Source organism: Brassica napus, unplaced genomic scaffold (assembly GCF_020379485.1).
Source record: "Brassica napus cultivar Da-Ae unplaced genomic scaffold, Da-Ae ScsIHWf_752;HRSCAF=1088, whole genome shotgun sequence".
NCBI classification, from domain to species: domain Eukaryota; kingdom Viridiplantae; phylum Streptophyta; class Magnoliopsida; order Brassicales; family Brassicaceae; genus Brassica; species Brassica napus.
This window is the reverse complement of record NW_026016802.1, coordinates 6,457-21,313: the sequence shown is the minus strand read 5'-3', so window position 1 is coordinate 21,313 and position 14,857 is coordinate 6,457. Positions and strand designations below refer to the sequence as shown.

Here is a 14,857-nt window from a genome sequence, read left to right as displayed (position 1 = left end):
TAAAAACCGAATGTGGATATATATATATTAATATCCATTGGTTAAAATCATAAATACCAAAACTAAGTCGAACCGGTCCATTTCGGATCGGATCGTATTCTGTTCCGGTCAAAAGTCGTAGGCGGCATTCTTTTTGAAACCAACGATTATGAGATAGTTCGAAGGAAAGGAACAATATCTTGTTTACCTAAAACATCCCTTAGAGAATGAAATTACTAATCCTTAACTTTCTCTTTAGTTCAATTCCCAGACTACAAAAAGTAGGTTCGAGGTTAAATACAGAGGAAATTGTTGCAAAGTATATCAACAAACAAAAAAAAAAACAAAGGAAACCAAAATACCTAAAAGAAAGACGTCTAAGAAACAGAGTCATGTTCCGTTTTCAATTATCTCAAAACGTGTCAAATATGATCCATCTTAGGTCTTACCCTCATTTACATCTTCTACTCTACTCCTCCACCTAAGGACTGCCAAAAAAAAAACCTTTTCTTAGAATCCATCAGAAATGGTGATCATGGCAAAAGTAAAAATCCATCTTACCTATAAAAAATTGTGATACAGAAGAGAACCAATTCAAAGCCTGAACAAAATGAAACAACAACTTGAGAAGGCTAAAAGGCAACTCGAGAGACGTTTAGGTTAGGTTCAAAGAAAAGAAGAAAGAGAGATGATTATAACCTGTCACATATTTTTAGGAAGATGGAGGAGGATAATCCTCATATATCCAGGTTGAATTATCTGAATTTAGCAATAACATTCCTTTTATCCATTCTATTCGAACAATTTGCTCCTCCAAGTCCATCACAGCAGCTTCTATAGACTCTGATTCCATGATATTCAACGCAAGATCTTGGTCTCCTACTAACTTCTTTGTGGGTCTCAGCTTTTCTTCTTCTTCAACTGCTAACTTCTTTGTGGGTCTCTGCTTTTCTTCTTCTCTAGTTTCTTCAGCTCCTATATCCAAAAACCATCTAGGAATGAATTAACACCTCAAACATTTGGGAAAAGATCTCGTTGAATCGAACCTTCATTAGGAAGTTTCATTAGCTTAGCACACTGCCTCTTTTCACCATCCTATAAAGAAAGATTGATTTCAGAAACAACACGAGGAACAACATAGTCAACACTCCGTAAGGGATACTTTAGTAACCTTAGAGAAAGGCACAATCCATCCATCTTCAAGTGACCATTCCAATGAAGGAACCAAATCCTTAAACATAGCATCGTAGCTTTTTCCTTCGCCATACGGTTCAGGCACCAATTCAATCTACAAAAAGATGCAAAAATCTAGATCTCAAACAGCCTCTAAAAGCACATTTTGCAACAAAGTTCAAAACTTTCACATACCTTAGCCGTTTCATCTTCTTCATTCACTTCTAGAACCGTTCCAGACCAATAGCAATCGTCTTTCCACCAGTCCACCAAGTCACCCACCTTCCAAAGACCACGAACAACAACAACTTCTTCTTCTTCTTCTTCTTCTTCTTCTTCTCCACCACAACCTTCCTCATTTTCATGAGACTGACGGGGGCGTATGGGTCGAACCATTAGGATATTCTCGCTCTCGCCTTGGCGTTTTTGATATACTTTTGTTGTGTGTATTCCTGAGGCATTTTCAAAATGTTTTAAGCATCTAAAAAAACATGAAAACCCAGAGGTTTGCAAAACCAACCTTCTTCTGTGAAATCAAGATACTCCAAATCGTAGAATAATGCTCTCCCTTTGTTGAATATCTTTGTAATCTGATAAAAGAAAAGAACATAATGATGAGTCTTCTTTCGACACGGATACGGATAAGAAAATGAGGAGTACCTTGCATCGGAACCATGCTCCACGAAACCCCAATTCGAAAGATCTTGCTTCGATGGTGTCACCGACTTCAAACGGTAGATCGATTTGAGACATTTCTGCTCAAATTGTTAACGAAGGTCCAATATTAACATACACGAAATACAAAGGAGGAGCCTCGAAACTCGAAACTTGCAGCCACTAAGATTCGAGTGACGAAATCAGATCCGCACTGTATAAATGAAGTATAGCGATTAGAAAAGAAGTCACCGTTGCATCCCTCTGGGACTTGCACGAACCTCCGATTTATCGTTTGGAATAAACCCTAATTGACTGCTACTCTCTCTTTCTCTCTCTCTTTTTCTCCCAAACTTTGAGAGACCTCACCGTCGGAGTCAAAGGGGGGGAGTATCCGGGTGACGGGTGATAAAACGCTGTAATACCCCCTCAACAAAAAATAATATTTGTTATAAAATAACTTATAATTTATATAATCGAAAAATTTAAATAAGAGTAGAATTTAATACGTGTAGGAAGCAAATAACGCTAATATAAGGTAGAGAATTTGTTATAAGGAAGAAGAAGAAGATGTAACGGTATCTTACAAATGATCGAAAAACTTCATATTTATAAAAGAAAAATCACTGTGCAAATAGTGGCAGTAGGACCCACATCTTTTATTATTTCAACATATGTGTGCGCCTCTTTGTTTGAAATTAAGTTTCGTAACACTCCCCCTTGGGGACCGGTTTCACTCTCCGCTCTCGCTTAACGTCTTTGTTGCCTCGTTAAAAACCTTTCTAAGAAAACCCAATGGGAAAAACCATAATTAAGTAAAAAGATTACAACTACGTAAGCTCCCCCTCGATTGAGCAGTCATAGATCCTTCTGATGACGCATTCCAATGTTATGGACATGTTTTTTGAATACCGAAGTAGGAAGTGCTTTTGTGAAGAGGTCGGCTGCATTGTCGCATGATCGGACATATCTTACTTCAATCTCTTTCTTCTTCTCGAGCTCTTGAGTGTATGAGAAGAACTTTGGATGAATATGCTTTGTTTTATCGGTTTTGATATATCCTTCCTTCGTTTGAGCAACACATGCTGCATTGTCTCCATATAGAATAGTTGGCCCCGTACTTTTGTCAATCCCATTACTTGAACAAATGTGTTGGCTTATTGATCTTAGCCATACACATTATTTACTTGCTTCATGGAGTGCGATGATCTCAGCATGATTTGAAGAGGTAGCCACAAGCGTTTGTTTCTGAGAACGCCAAGATATAGCAGTGCCTCCGATCATAAAAACATATCCTGTTTGCAATCGGGCTTTGTGTGGATCTGAAAGATATCCTGCATCTGCAAAACCAACCATTTGACCATTTGAATCTTTAGGGTAAAATAAGCCTAAATCAATAGTCCCTTGTAGGTAACGAAAGACATGTTTAATTCCATTCCAATGTCTTCGTGTTGGAGATGAGCTAAATCTTGCTAGAAGATTAACAGCGAATGATATATCAGGCCGTGTACAATTTGCAAGGTACATCAACGCTCCAATTGCACTTAGATATGATACTTACGGACCAAGTATCTCTTCTTTTTCCTCAGGTGGTCGAAATGGATCACTTTCAATGTTAAGTGATCTGACGACCATCGGAGTACTAAGGGGATTAGATTTATCCATATTAAAGTGTTTCAACACTCTTTTGGTGTATGTAGATTGATGTACAAATATACCATTTTGAAAATGTTCTATTTGAAGGCCAAGACAATACTGTGTCTTTCCGAGATCTTTCATCTTAAATTCTCCTTTTAGATATTCTGATGCCTTTTGTATTTCCTTCTGAGTTCCAATAATATTTAGATCATCAACATATACCGCGATTATCACAAATTCGGATGTTGTTTTCTTGATGAAAACACATGGGCATATAGGATCATTCACATATCTTTCTTTTGTTAAATGTTTGATATCTTGCATATTTCTAATGTTTTATCCATTCACCCATGTGCATTTTGATCATATAGATTAGGATTTAGCCATGTTTAGGTTGCATTTTGCATACATGAGTCCTTATCAGGTATTGGAGTACCACATGGAGTTCTTGGAGACATTTGGGTGCAATTGGAGTCCAAAAGAAGTGTTCAAAGTGATCATTGGGCGAGCACCTTACCGGAGCGACCAGTCCGGAGCGACACCGTCAAGTCGCTCTGATCTCCCCATCAGAGCGACCTTACCAGAGCGACAAGGAAGAGTCGCTCGCGTTTTGGTCACCCGGAGATGCGAGAACGAGTCCGGAGCGACCTCTCGCAGCGACACAGCGAGGTCGCTCCCGAAGCATGGAGCGACTACTCGGAGCGACGAGCGGAGGTCGCTCGCGTTTTCATGTCCGGAGCGACCTCTCGCAGCGACACAGCGAGGTCGCTCCCGAAGCATGGAGCGACTACTCGGAGCGACGAGCGGAGGTCGCTCGCTTTTTCATCACTCGGGAACGCGAGAACGAGTCCGGAGCGACCTCTCGCAGCGACACAGCGAGGTCGCTCCCGAAGTATGGAGCGACTACTCGGAGCGACGAGCGGAGGTCGCTCCGCGTCTTATTTCTGCTCGAACTTATGATTTCTCAAGGGCCTTTTGGTCATTTCATGATGCACGTTTTTATTTTCTAAACCTATGTTTTAATACTCTGTAAGCCACCAGGAGGCAGATCATCTTTGTTCTTAAGAAAAACCACCAAAAACTCTTGGAAAGTCATCTCTTGAATCAATTGATCAGTTTTGTTATTGAAATTCTGTGTTCTTATATTTATTTTCTTTGTGTTTCTCTACATGATTAATCTGAAATCCAGCATGGGTTTAAGAGGAATCATGGAGATTAGTGAGTAATCCCCCTTTGAATTCATGGGTTAGGGAGATTAAGGGTGATTAGGTTAGAGCTAGGATGTTTTAGTGTAGATCATTCATATTTCCTTGCTAGCAGAGTGAACCTAATGCATCTTCTGAGTTGGCCACTCAGTTGTTGATTCTTAGGCATTTCTCACCCGAAAGGTGTTCGAGGAAATGCCCGAGACAACTCTTCCTAGCTTTTAGCATACTTTGCCAAAGACATTTGTTGTTAGAGGTGCTAAGATAGCCATTGGACTTGCTAGTTATGATTACTTTCATATCGTTCAACCAAAGACATTTGATGCTTGGATTGTGTTAGTAAATGAACATTCATCTAGACATAGAGTTTGTTTAGGATTGTGTCTAAGCTTAAGGTTGATAGTTTGATTGATCGTTTGCCATCCTTAGTTCGAAACTTGATCACCCGATGTCTAATCCCTATATCCATGAGTTCTCTTTTCCATAGTTAAGAGAGTATCATTTAGTTATCCCTTTTAGTTAGTTATAGTTTAAAAACCCTTTTAAAAACCATTGGTTGCACTTAGATTAAGTGATTACTTGCATTCTCGGTGCTTTCACATCTCTCAGAACTGGTTCGACAATCATTTATACTACAACATTTGTCTTAGGAGCCTTGAAAACTCCTAACATCAAATTGGCGCCGTTGCCAAATTCTGAGTAGATTTAAACATTGAGATTTAGTCAATTGCTTGAGACTAAGTCATTTTTATTTTCTTTTGTTACTGACTCTTTTTCACCTCCTCTTATTCTACAGGTGTATGAACTTGCGGAGCAACGGTCCATCAAACCTAGTTCCACGAGCTGCAGACATCAGAGCTTTAGAGAGAGAGTGTGCTAGAAAGAAAAGAGAAGAAGAGCAACAGGCTCAACTGCAAAGACTGAACACTGATATGGGAGACGTTCATCAGCATGATGCAGGCGTCAATGGCGCTAATAACAATGCTCCAGCTAACCAACAGCGAGCAGCTCGCCCCATTGGCACTTACGATCGCCCCAACATTCATGGTCATAGATTGGGAATCCGAGCACCCGCTGTGGCAGCCAACAACTTTGAGATCAAATCAGGACTCCTCAACGTGATCGAGAACAACAAGTATCATGGCTTGGCTCTAGAGGATCCATTTGATCACTTGGACAGGTTCGACAGCTACTGTGGGTTGTCAAAAACCAATGGTGTGTCCGAAGACGCCTTAAAGCTCAAGCTATTCCCTTTCTCTTTGGGGGATAAGGCACGTCAGTGGGAGAAGTCTCTACCCAGCGACTCTATCACCACTTGGGATGATTGCAAGAGAGCATTCTTGGAGAAGTTCTTCTCTACTTCAAGAACTGCTAAGCTGAGAAATGAGATTTCCAGCTTTCAACAGAAGGGCTTGGAAGGATTCAGTGAAGCCTGGGAGAGATTCAAGGGCTACCAAGCTCAATGCCCACACCATGGTTTCTCTAAGGAGAGTTTGCTGAGCACATTCTACCGTGGTGCTCTTCCTAAGTACAGAGCCAGACTGGATACAGCTAGCAATGGGTTCTTCTTGGGGAGAACTGAGGAGGATGCAGAGGAGCTGGTTGACAACATGGTTAAAAGTGATGCAGTCTACAGTGGAGACCACGACAGAGGTAGTAGAACAGATGATAAGCAGACGAGGAAGGAGTTGAAGGCTCTACAAGATAAGATAGACATCCTCATTGCTGACAAAGCTACCCAAGAGCAGCTGCACTTTGTTGGCAACCCAAGCCAAGAGACACCAGTTGTTGTCCATGAAGTTGAGGGTTTGGAAGGTCAGGAAGAGCTGTGTTTCATCAACAACAATGGTAGCTGGTACAAGAAAGAGCCCAACTTTCAGTACAACAACTACCAACAGAAATCCTATTCCAACAACCAACAGAGTGGTTATCAGCCTCGGAATAATCAGCAAGGCAGCTATCAACCTCAGCAAAACCCTCCTCCTGGTTTCAACAACAAGGGCAACCATTCTTCCCAACAGCAATCTAATCCCTCTACCTCAACTCCTCAGGTCAACACCACTGAAGCTCTACTGAAACAAATCCTGGAGTCTCAAACAAGAAGTGAGAAGCATGTTGGCTATGAGTTGAAGAACCTTCACTCAAAGATTGATGGGAGCTACAATGAGCTCAACAACAAGTTCAGAGCTTTGGAGAACCAGTTTGCTGCCATGAACACTCAACAAAATCGCCAACAAGGTTCTCTACCTGGAAAATCTGAGCAAAACCCAAAGGAAACCATGAAATCTATCACTCTCAGGAGTGGTAAGGAGTTACCTCAGAGAACTCTCACCAAGGATGCTGAGAAACAAAGTGAGGGGGTTGCCATCAACATAGATGATGAAGTGGTGATTGTTGATGAGAAGATCAATGACGAGATCTTAGAGAAGATAGTGGAAGCCAAAGGAAAAGGAAAGGTTGGAGAAGAGAAGAAAACAGTTAAGGATGGTGAAGTTGTCACTCCTGCCAGTGAAAGTTCTTTTGTTCCTCCTGCCTATGAGCCCAAGCTCCCATTCCCAGGTCGATTCAAGAGGCAGCTGCTAGAGAAGTACCAAGCTCTATTTGAAAAGCAAATGAGTGAAGTCCAGATCACAATGCCCATTATTGATGCTTTCATGCTGATTCCTCAATACAGCAAGTTCCTGAAAGATGCTGTAGCTGCAAAGAAGAAAGAGATGGAGGGCATGGTGATTCTCACTCATGAGTGCAGTGCTATCATTCAGAGGCTTGTCATTCCAAAGAAGCTAGAAGATCCAGGATGCTTCACATTACCTTGTGCTCTTGGACCTATGGTATTTGATAGATGTCTCTGCGATTTGGGAGCTAGTGTCAGCTTGATGCCTCTATCTGTTGCTAAGAAGCTCGGCTTCACTCAGTACAAGAAGTGTAGACTTTCTCTGGTATTGGCTGATCGTTCAGTGAAGTACCCTGTGGGTATCTTAGAGGACCTCCCAGTGATGGTTGGAAATTATGAGATCCCTACAGACTTTGTGGTGCTTGAAATGGGTGAAGAAGCTCAAGACCCTTTAATCCTTGGAAGGCCTTTCTTAGCAACAGCAGGAGCTATTGTTAATGTGAAAGAAGGCAAGATTGATCTCCATCTGGGTAAAGGGCACATTCTCCATTTTGACATCAAAGAGGTAATGAGGAGGCCAACAGTTCAAGGGCAAGTGTTCTACATTGAAGAGATGGACGCCCTTGCTGATGAACTCCTTGAAGAATTGTCACTAGAGGACCCTCTACAACATGCTTTGACTGTAGAGAGAGAGGCTGTGGTGATTGAGAACCTGGAGAGTACTGCCTACGGGATGATGCTGGATTCACACCAGGGGTTTGTCAGTAAGGATCAGTACGAGGAGTTTCCACAGATGGTTCACCAAGAAGTCTCAGCCACTCAGCAAGATGACACCCAGCAGAATGACTGGAGTGAGCTTAAGGCACCTAAAGTGGAGCTTAAACCTCTACCCCATGGTGTAAGGTATGCATTCCTTGGTCCTAATGAAACTTACCCTGTCATTGTGAGTAGTGAACTTACTGAAACTGAGCTGTCTGAACTTTTGAAAACGCTTAAAAGATTTAGAAAGGCAATAGGTTACTCACTGGATGACATCAAGGGAATATCACCCTCTTTGTGCATGCATAGGATACATCTTGAGGATGAATCAATGACTTCTATCGAGCATCAAAGAAGGTTAAACCCTAACCTGAAGGATGTTGTAAAGAAAGAGATTCTTAAACTCTTAGATGCTGGTGTTATTTACCCTATCTCAGATTCTAAATGGGTATCACCTGTGCATGTTGTACCAAAGAAAGGTGGTATCACTGTGATTAAAAATGACAAGGATGAATTGATACCAACAAGAACCATCACAGGTCATAGAATGTGCATTGATTACCGAAAACTAAACTCCGCATCTAGAAAAGATCATTTCCCATTACCATTTATTGATCAGATGCTTGAGAGACTTGCAAATCACCCATTCTACTGCTTTCTTGATGGGTACTCAGGATTTTTCCAAATCCCCATACACCCCAATGATCAAGAGAAAACGACATTCACATGTCCCTATGGTACCTTTGCATATCGAAGGATGCCATTTGGTCTATGTAATGCTCCAGCCACCTTTCAAAGGTGTATGATGTCAATTTTCTCTGATCTGATTGAGGATGTTGTGGAGGTATTTATGGATGATTTCTCTGTCTACGGATCTTCGTTTTCTGCTTGTTTGTCAAACTTGTGCAGGGTCCTACAGAGATGTGAAGACACCAACCTTGTGCTGAATTGGGAGAAGTGTCACTTCATGGTCAAAGAAGGGATTGTGCTGGGACACAAGATTTCAGAGAAGGGGATTGAAGTGGATAAAGCCAAGATCGATGTTATGGTTGGTTTGCCCCCACCAAAGACAGTGAAAGACATCCGGAGTTTTCTTGGTCATGCTGGGTTCTACAGGAGGTTCATCAAGGACTTCTCCATGATCACTAGACCTTTGACCAGGCTGCTGTGCAAGGAAGCCACTTTCAGTTTTGATGTGGAATGTCTACAAGCTTTCAAGAAGCTGAAAGGTGAACTCATTAGTGCTCCAATTGTCCAGCCACCTGATTGGGATCTCCCTTTTGAGATCATGTGTGACGCTAGTGACTATGCTGTGGGAGCTGTTTTGGGGCAGAAGAAAGATGGCAAAACCCATGTGATCTACTATGCCAGCCAAACCCTCAATGATGCTCAGATACGGTATGCCACAACAGAGAAGGAGATGCTGGCAATTGTTTTTGCCTTTGAGAAATTCAGGAGCTACTTGGTTGGGTCTAAAGTCATTGTCTACACAGATCATGCTGCTTTGAGACACCTTTTGGCCAAGAAGGATGCAAAACCCAGGCTTTTGAGGTGGATCCTTTTGCTTCAAGAGTTTGATATGGAGATTAAAGACAAGCCCGGAGTTGAGAATGGTGTAGCTGATCATTTGTCCAGGTTGAGGGTAGAGTCTGGTATTCCTATTGACGAAGGACTTCCTGAGGAGCAGATCATGGCTATTGAAGCAGTGATAGCAGTTTGTGAGACTGGTAGGAAGCTGGAAGAAGTCAAAGCAACAGAAGAGAAGGAACCTTGGTATGCTGATTTGGTGAACTACCTAGCCACAGGAAGAGAACCTTTGAATCTTGTGGGCTATGCCAAGAAGAAGTTCTACAAGGATGTGAAGAGATACTACTGGGATGAACCCTATCTCTACATTCTCTGCAAGGATCAGCTTTATAGAAGAGTGGTTGCAAATGAGGAGATTGATGGGATCCTTACACAGTGTCATGGATCATCTTATGGAGGCCACTTTGCCACCTTCAAGACAGTTGCGAAAGTACTACAAGCTGGATTCTGGTGGCCACATATGTTCAAGGATACACAAGACTTTGTCTCAAAGTGTGATTCTTGCCAAAGAAGAGGAAACATCACAAAGAGGAATGAGATGCCTCAGAATCCAATCCTTGAAGTTGAAGTGTTTGATGTGTGGGGTATTGACTTCATGGGACCGTTTCCATCATCTTTTGGAAACAAATACATCCTTGTGGCTGTCGATTATGTCTCCAAATGGGTGGAAGCTATTGCAAGCCCCACCAATGATGCTAGAGTTGTAACCAAGATGTTCAAGAGCAACATTTTTCCAAGGTTTGGAGTCCCAAGAGTTGTGATCAGTGACGGAGGTTCCCACTTCATTAACAAACTGCTTGAGGGACTTCTCAAGAAGAATGGTGTGAAGCACAAGGTGGCAACCCCTTATCACCCCCAAACAAGTGGCCAAGTTGAGATTTCTAACAGGGAGATCAAGTCTATCTTGGAGAAGATTGTGGGGATCACAAGGAAGGATTGGTCCAATAAGCTAGATGATGCACTTTGGGCTTATAGGACAGCGTACAAGACACCACTGGGCACCACACCTTTCAACCTAGTGTATGGGAAAGCTTGCCATCTGCCAGTGGAACTTGAGTACAAGGCACTATGGGCAATAAAGTTGCTGAACTTTGACATCAAGAGTGCCAAGGAGAAAAGGATTTTTCAGCTACATGAGCTTGATGAGATAAGAATGGATGCTTTTGAGAACTCAAGGATCTACAAGGAGAAGACTAAAGCTTTCCATGACAAGAATATCCTGAAGAGAGAATTTAAAGAAGGAGATCAAGTTCTTCTCTACAACTCTAGGCTGAAGCTATTTCCAGGAAAGCTTAAGTCAAGGTGGTCAGGTCCTTTCAAAGTCAAAGAGGTTAGGCCATATGGAGCAATAGTTTTGTGGAGTACTGATGGAAGAAACTTCACAGTCAATGGGCAAAGGGTTAAGCTCTACATGGCTACTGCACCAGAGGAAGATGGGGTTTCAACTCCACTGTCTGACCCTACCCCGGCCTAATCCAAAAAGAGGCAAAGTCAAGCTAGAGACTTAAAACAAGCTCACTTGGGAGGAAGTCCCATGCGTATCCTTGTATATATTGCATTGGTATTTTCATTTTCATCTTATAAAAAAAAAAAAAAAGGGGGAGAGAGAAGTCGTGTGCAGGTGCTTGATCGATGCAGGTTCGAGCAATTGTCGTGCGTGGGAGCGACCTCACACAGCGACACTTCGAAGTCGCTCCAGCTGGGAGCGACGTTACGGGAGCGACACCTCGAGGTCGCTCGGCTTAAAGACGTTTTGTGCTCCAAACACGCTCTCGGAGCGACCTCTCAGAGCGAGCACATGAAGTCGCTCCAACTGGGAGCGACGTTACGGGAGCGACACCTCGAAGTCGCTCGCGTTTTCGTCGTCACGGAGCTCAAAAACTGCCTCGGAGCGACGTCCTAGAGCGACACCTCGAAGTCGCTCCATCTCCAGAGCGAGGTTTCGAGAGCGACACTCCAGAGTCGCTCGCGTTTTCGTCGAATCACGACGCGAGAGAAGGACTCGGGAGCGACCTCTCGCAGCGACACCCTCACGTCGCTCCCGAACCGGTCCAGGTAAGTTTTCTGACTCTAAACCCCGGTTTACTTCAAGTAAACCGACCCTAACCACCCTAGACCGAACCGGACGACCCTAAACCTACCCCCAGCCCCCGCGAATCCATCTCTATCACTCTCCCCTCCTCTCACAAACTCTCAAACTCTCTCAAACTCACCCACACCAAAAATCCCAAACCTTTCTCAATTCTCACCCAAATCGACTAGTTCTTGTTTCTAAATCCAAGCTTTCGCCCCTGTAGCCTATTCCTCACCACCCATTCACCATTTCTTTTCATCCAAAGCAAGGTATTGAGTTTTAAAATTCAAATTCGTAGGTCCATGAACCCTAGGATTTAAAAATCGAAATTTGGTCATTTTCTTGCTAGATTGTGGTGAAATAGACTAGGGAAAGCTTATCTATCAAGTTGGGTTGTCGAATAAACGGTGAAATTGAGTTTAATTTGCACTTTGGCAAAGTTAGGGTTCATGGATTTGGGGGTTTTCGAATTTCACCTTAATTGGGTGTGTCTGTGAGTGAACTAGATGCGTTAAGGTGTTACAAGAGTGAGAATCATTGCATTGTGTTGAACTTGAGTTTAAATTGATAATTCATTTGTTAAGTTCACTTTTGCAAATTTTCACTTGCAAAGTCTTGCCCTTCTTTACTTCCATCTACTTATCCCTTTTCAAGTTTTTAATATTTCAGGTGAAAATGGTTAAGAAGACAAAGGGAAAGTTGGAAGCTGAGAGGCAAGAAGCTGAAAGACAAGAGTTTGCACTAAGAGGAAAAGCTTTGCCCTCCGAGCCAACTGGCTCAGGGACGCAGAAGACTGTTCGACAGCAGACCTTGGCTGCAAGGAAATCGAAAGAACAGGAGAAGAGGGCAGGGAAAAGTGTAGCAGTTCCCATCCATGAGGAAAGTGAAACTGAGAGTGCTGATGAGCAGGCACCTACGAAGAAAGCCAAGATGTCCAAAGGCAAAGGGGTTGCGGTTGATCGAGATAGGGCGAAAACTCCATCTGTGGAGGAGCTGTATGATCACTTGAAGAATGAGGTCACTTGGACTCCAACCAGGTTCGCCGACCTTGATCTGCTGAAGGAGTTGGGTCTTGACTCTGACATTGAAGAGATGCTAGGACATTTGAAGATGCCAAAACTCCTCACCATGGCATATCCTTTCTACAAGGATGTCACTTGTCAGTTCTTATCTTCTCTTGCGGTCACTTACCACGACACCGCGCATGTGAGGCAAGGATGGGGAAAAATCAGTTTTAAGGTCAATGGACGAGACTACAACATGAACTTCAAGGACATTGGAAGAGTCATGGGGTTCCAAGACCTAGAAGACCACTCCCTACCCAAGTGTGAGAACCTTCCCACGGAGCTTTGGAAGTTGATCACTGGAAACAAACACACTACCGGGGCTGACAAGAATTCACACATCCGACACCCGTCCGTACGTTACCTCCACAGGATGCTAGTCCATGCATTCTACCCACGGAAGCAAGCTGGTACGGTTACTGAGGAAGACATGCGACTGCTCTGTCCGGCTATCCGTCCCTACGCCCAACCTGGAGTTTTACCCCTTCCCAACACCGACATCTATGCTACCTTCGGGATGGTCAGTTTCTTTGTGGGTCGTCTCCAGCACTACAGAGACTGGGCGTGGTCCACCACTGACTCGCGCCCAAAGATGGGGATAGGTGGAATGATCACACCACTGCTCCAATTTCTGAATGTTCCCTTGGGAAAGGACGCAGTGGGACCGAAGTTCATTGATGGCACCTACTTGAGGATTGCTACCTATTTTAGTGGGATGTATGGGAAGGACTACGTCTACCACTACTATTTGCAGGGCAAGCCAGTCGAAGTGGTTCTTCCAAACCGGAACCTGACGAGTTTAGAGATACCTGGAGCTATTAGCTTCAACATACCCCAGGAGTACTTTCTTGGAGAACACGGGCCTCTCGATCCAGTTAATGCTGCTCCATCAAGGAGAAGAAGTGTTCCTACGCGACATGACTCGCCTGTTGCAGACCCTTCTGAGCATATCTATGGACCTCCGCGCTACTACTTCAAGCCACATGACGGAGTTCTTCCCCCTGGAGCTCTTCGTGATGCTCATGACCACATTAGTCGCCTTCAGAGGTGGAACAAGGCTCAGGACAGAACGATAGAAAAGCTGAAGGATAAGTGCAAGGCGCTAAGCAAGACGGTAAAGAAGCAGGCAAAGACCTCAGCCAAATTCATGAAGAAAGTAGCTGATGTCTTAACCAGGGGGGGGGATAGCTGGATGTAGCTCAGCAGACTTCGCTTTCGCGAACACCTCGAACCCCCAGCCTCCACCTCCGCCTGATGCTCTTGGCTTCCCCCTCACTGCTGCGCAGCTTCAGCGTAAGCGGAGGAACCCACCCACTCAACCTTCCATTTCCGGTAACAAGTCCCCATCCCTCGCTTCTTCTGATAGTGAGGACGAGATTGACGAGGTTGAGAGCCACCCATGGTATGGAGGCTCCGGTTCAGCATCCGGTGGTTACTATACCACCTTCCCACCTGACGACGACGATGCTGGGGCATCAGCCCCCACCTACTATCCATAGGAGGTACTTCTTTCTCTCCCTTGTATATACCATTCCCTTTTTGCATATTAGTTTTCATTTCGGTATCTCTCTCTTTACTTGACAACACAGAGACTGTGTAACTCAAGTTTGGGGGAGGTACCAAGCATTTGATCATGTTTGCTTTGATGTTGTTTCATGAGTCATGCATTGCATACCTATTTGCATAAAAAAAAAAAACAAATTCATTCAGTTTGCATCATTTTGCATTTCTAGGAGAGTCTAGGGCATATAGGTTGCATTCACTTGCACTGGGAGCAATGATTTTAAATGCCTTATAAAGAACACTACGTTTCACCTGAAAAGCTATGCACCTCTCGAAAAGACTTGTATGTTTCGTGCCTTGAAAACTCTTCTTGAAACTTGTTGATTGCTGAAACCTACTCTTTGAAGCCAACTACAACCCTATTTGAACTAAACGAACTTAATGCTTCTTGCTTAGGGTCCCTTGTGTACCGAGTCATGGCTATACACACTTGAGTTGTCACATCTTTTATGCCAATCTTTTTTGACAAACTCTAGTGGTAGACCACTCCCAAAAACCTTTCCCTCCTTTTAAGCTTTCATTGTTTGATGAGTGAGGCCTTCTTAGG

General features: G+C 43.5%; 1 protein-coding gene and 1 non-coding gene across 4 annotated transcripts; both read right to left on the bottom strand.

The window, feature by feature from the left end:
• Positions 1 to 207: 207 nt before the first annotated feature.
• Positions 208 to 2,251, bottom strand: LOC125605489. 3 transcript variants are annotated; one of them, XR_007336970.1, is made up of 9 exons: positions 2,088 to 2,182; positions 1,813 to 1,907; positions 1,673 to 1,742; positions 1,348 to 1,604; positions 1,151 to 1,267; positions 1,026 to 1,074; positions 679 to 954; positions 541 to 580; positions 208 to 467 (listed from the first exon to the last, which is right to left on the bottom strand). XR_007336970.1 is itself a non-coding variant. In XM_048775204.1 (8 exons), the coding sequence occupies exons 2-7, from the start codon at positions 1,903 to 1,905 to the stop codon at positions 692 to 694; spliced, it is 849 nt and encodes a 282-aa protein (XP_048631161.1). In that variant the 5' UTR covers positions 1,906 to 1,907; positions 2,059 to 2,251; the 3' UTR covers positions 208 to 467; positions 679 to 691. The 3 variants fall into 3 exon arrangements, 1 of the variants encoding a protein (XP_048631161.1); XR_007336969.1 differs by having other exon boundaries at positions 541 to 954; positions 2,059 to 2,251; XM_048775204.1 differs by lacking the exon at positions 541 to 580 and having other exon boundaries at positions 2,059 to 2,251.
• Positions 2,252 to 6,022: 3,771 nt separating this feature from the next.
• Positions 6,023 to 6,129, bottom strand: LOC125605490. The gene has a single exon (XR_007336971.1). It is a non-coding gene; the product is annotated as a small nucleolar RNA R71 (small nucleolar RNA).
• Between the last annotated feature and the right edge of the window lie 8,728 nt (positions 6,130 to 14,857).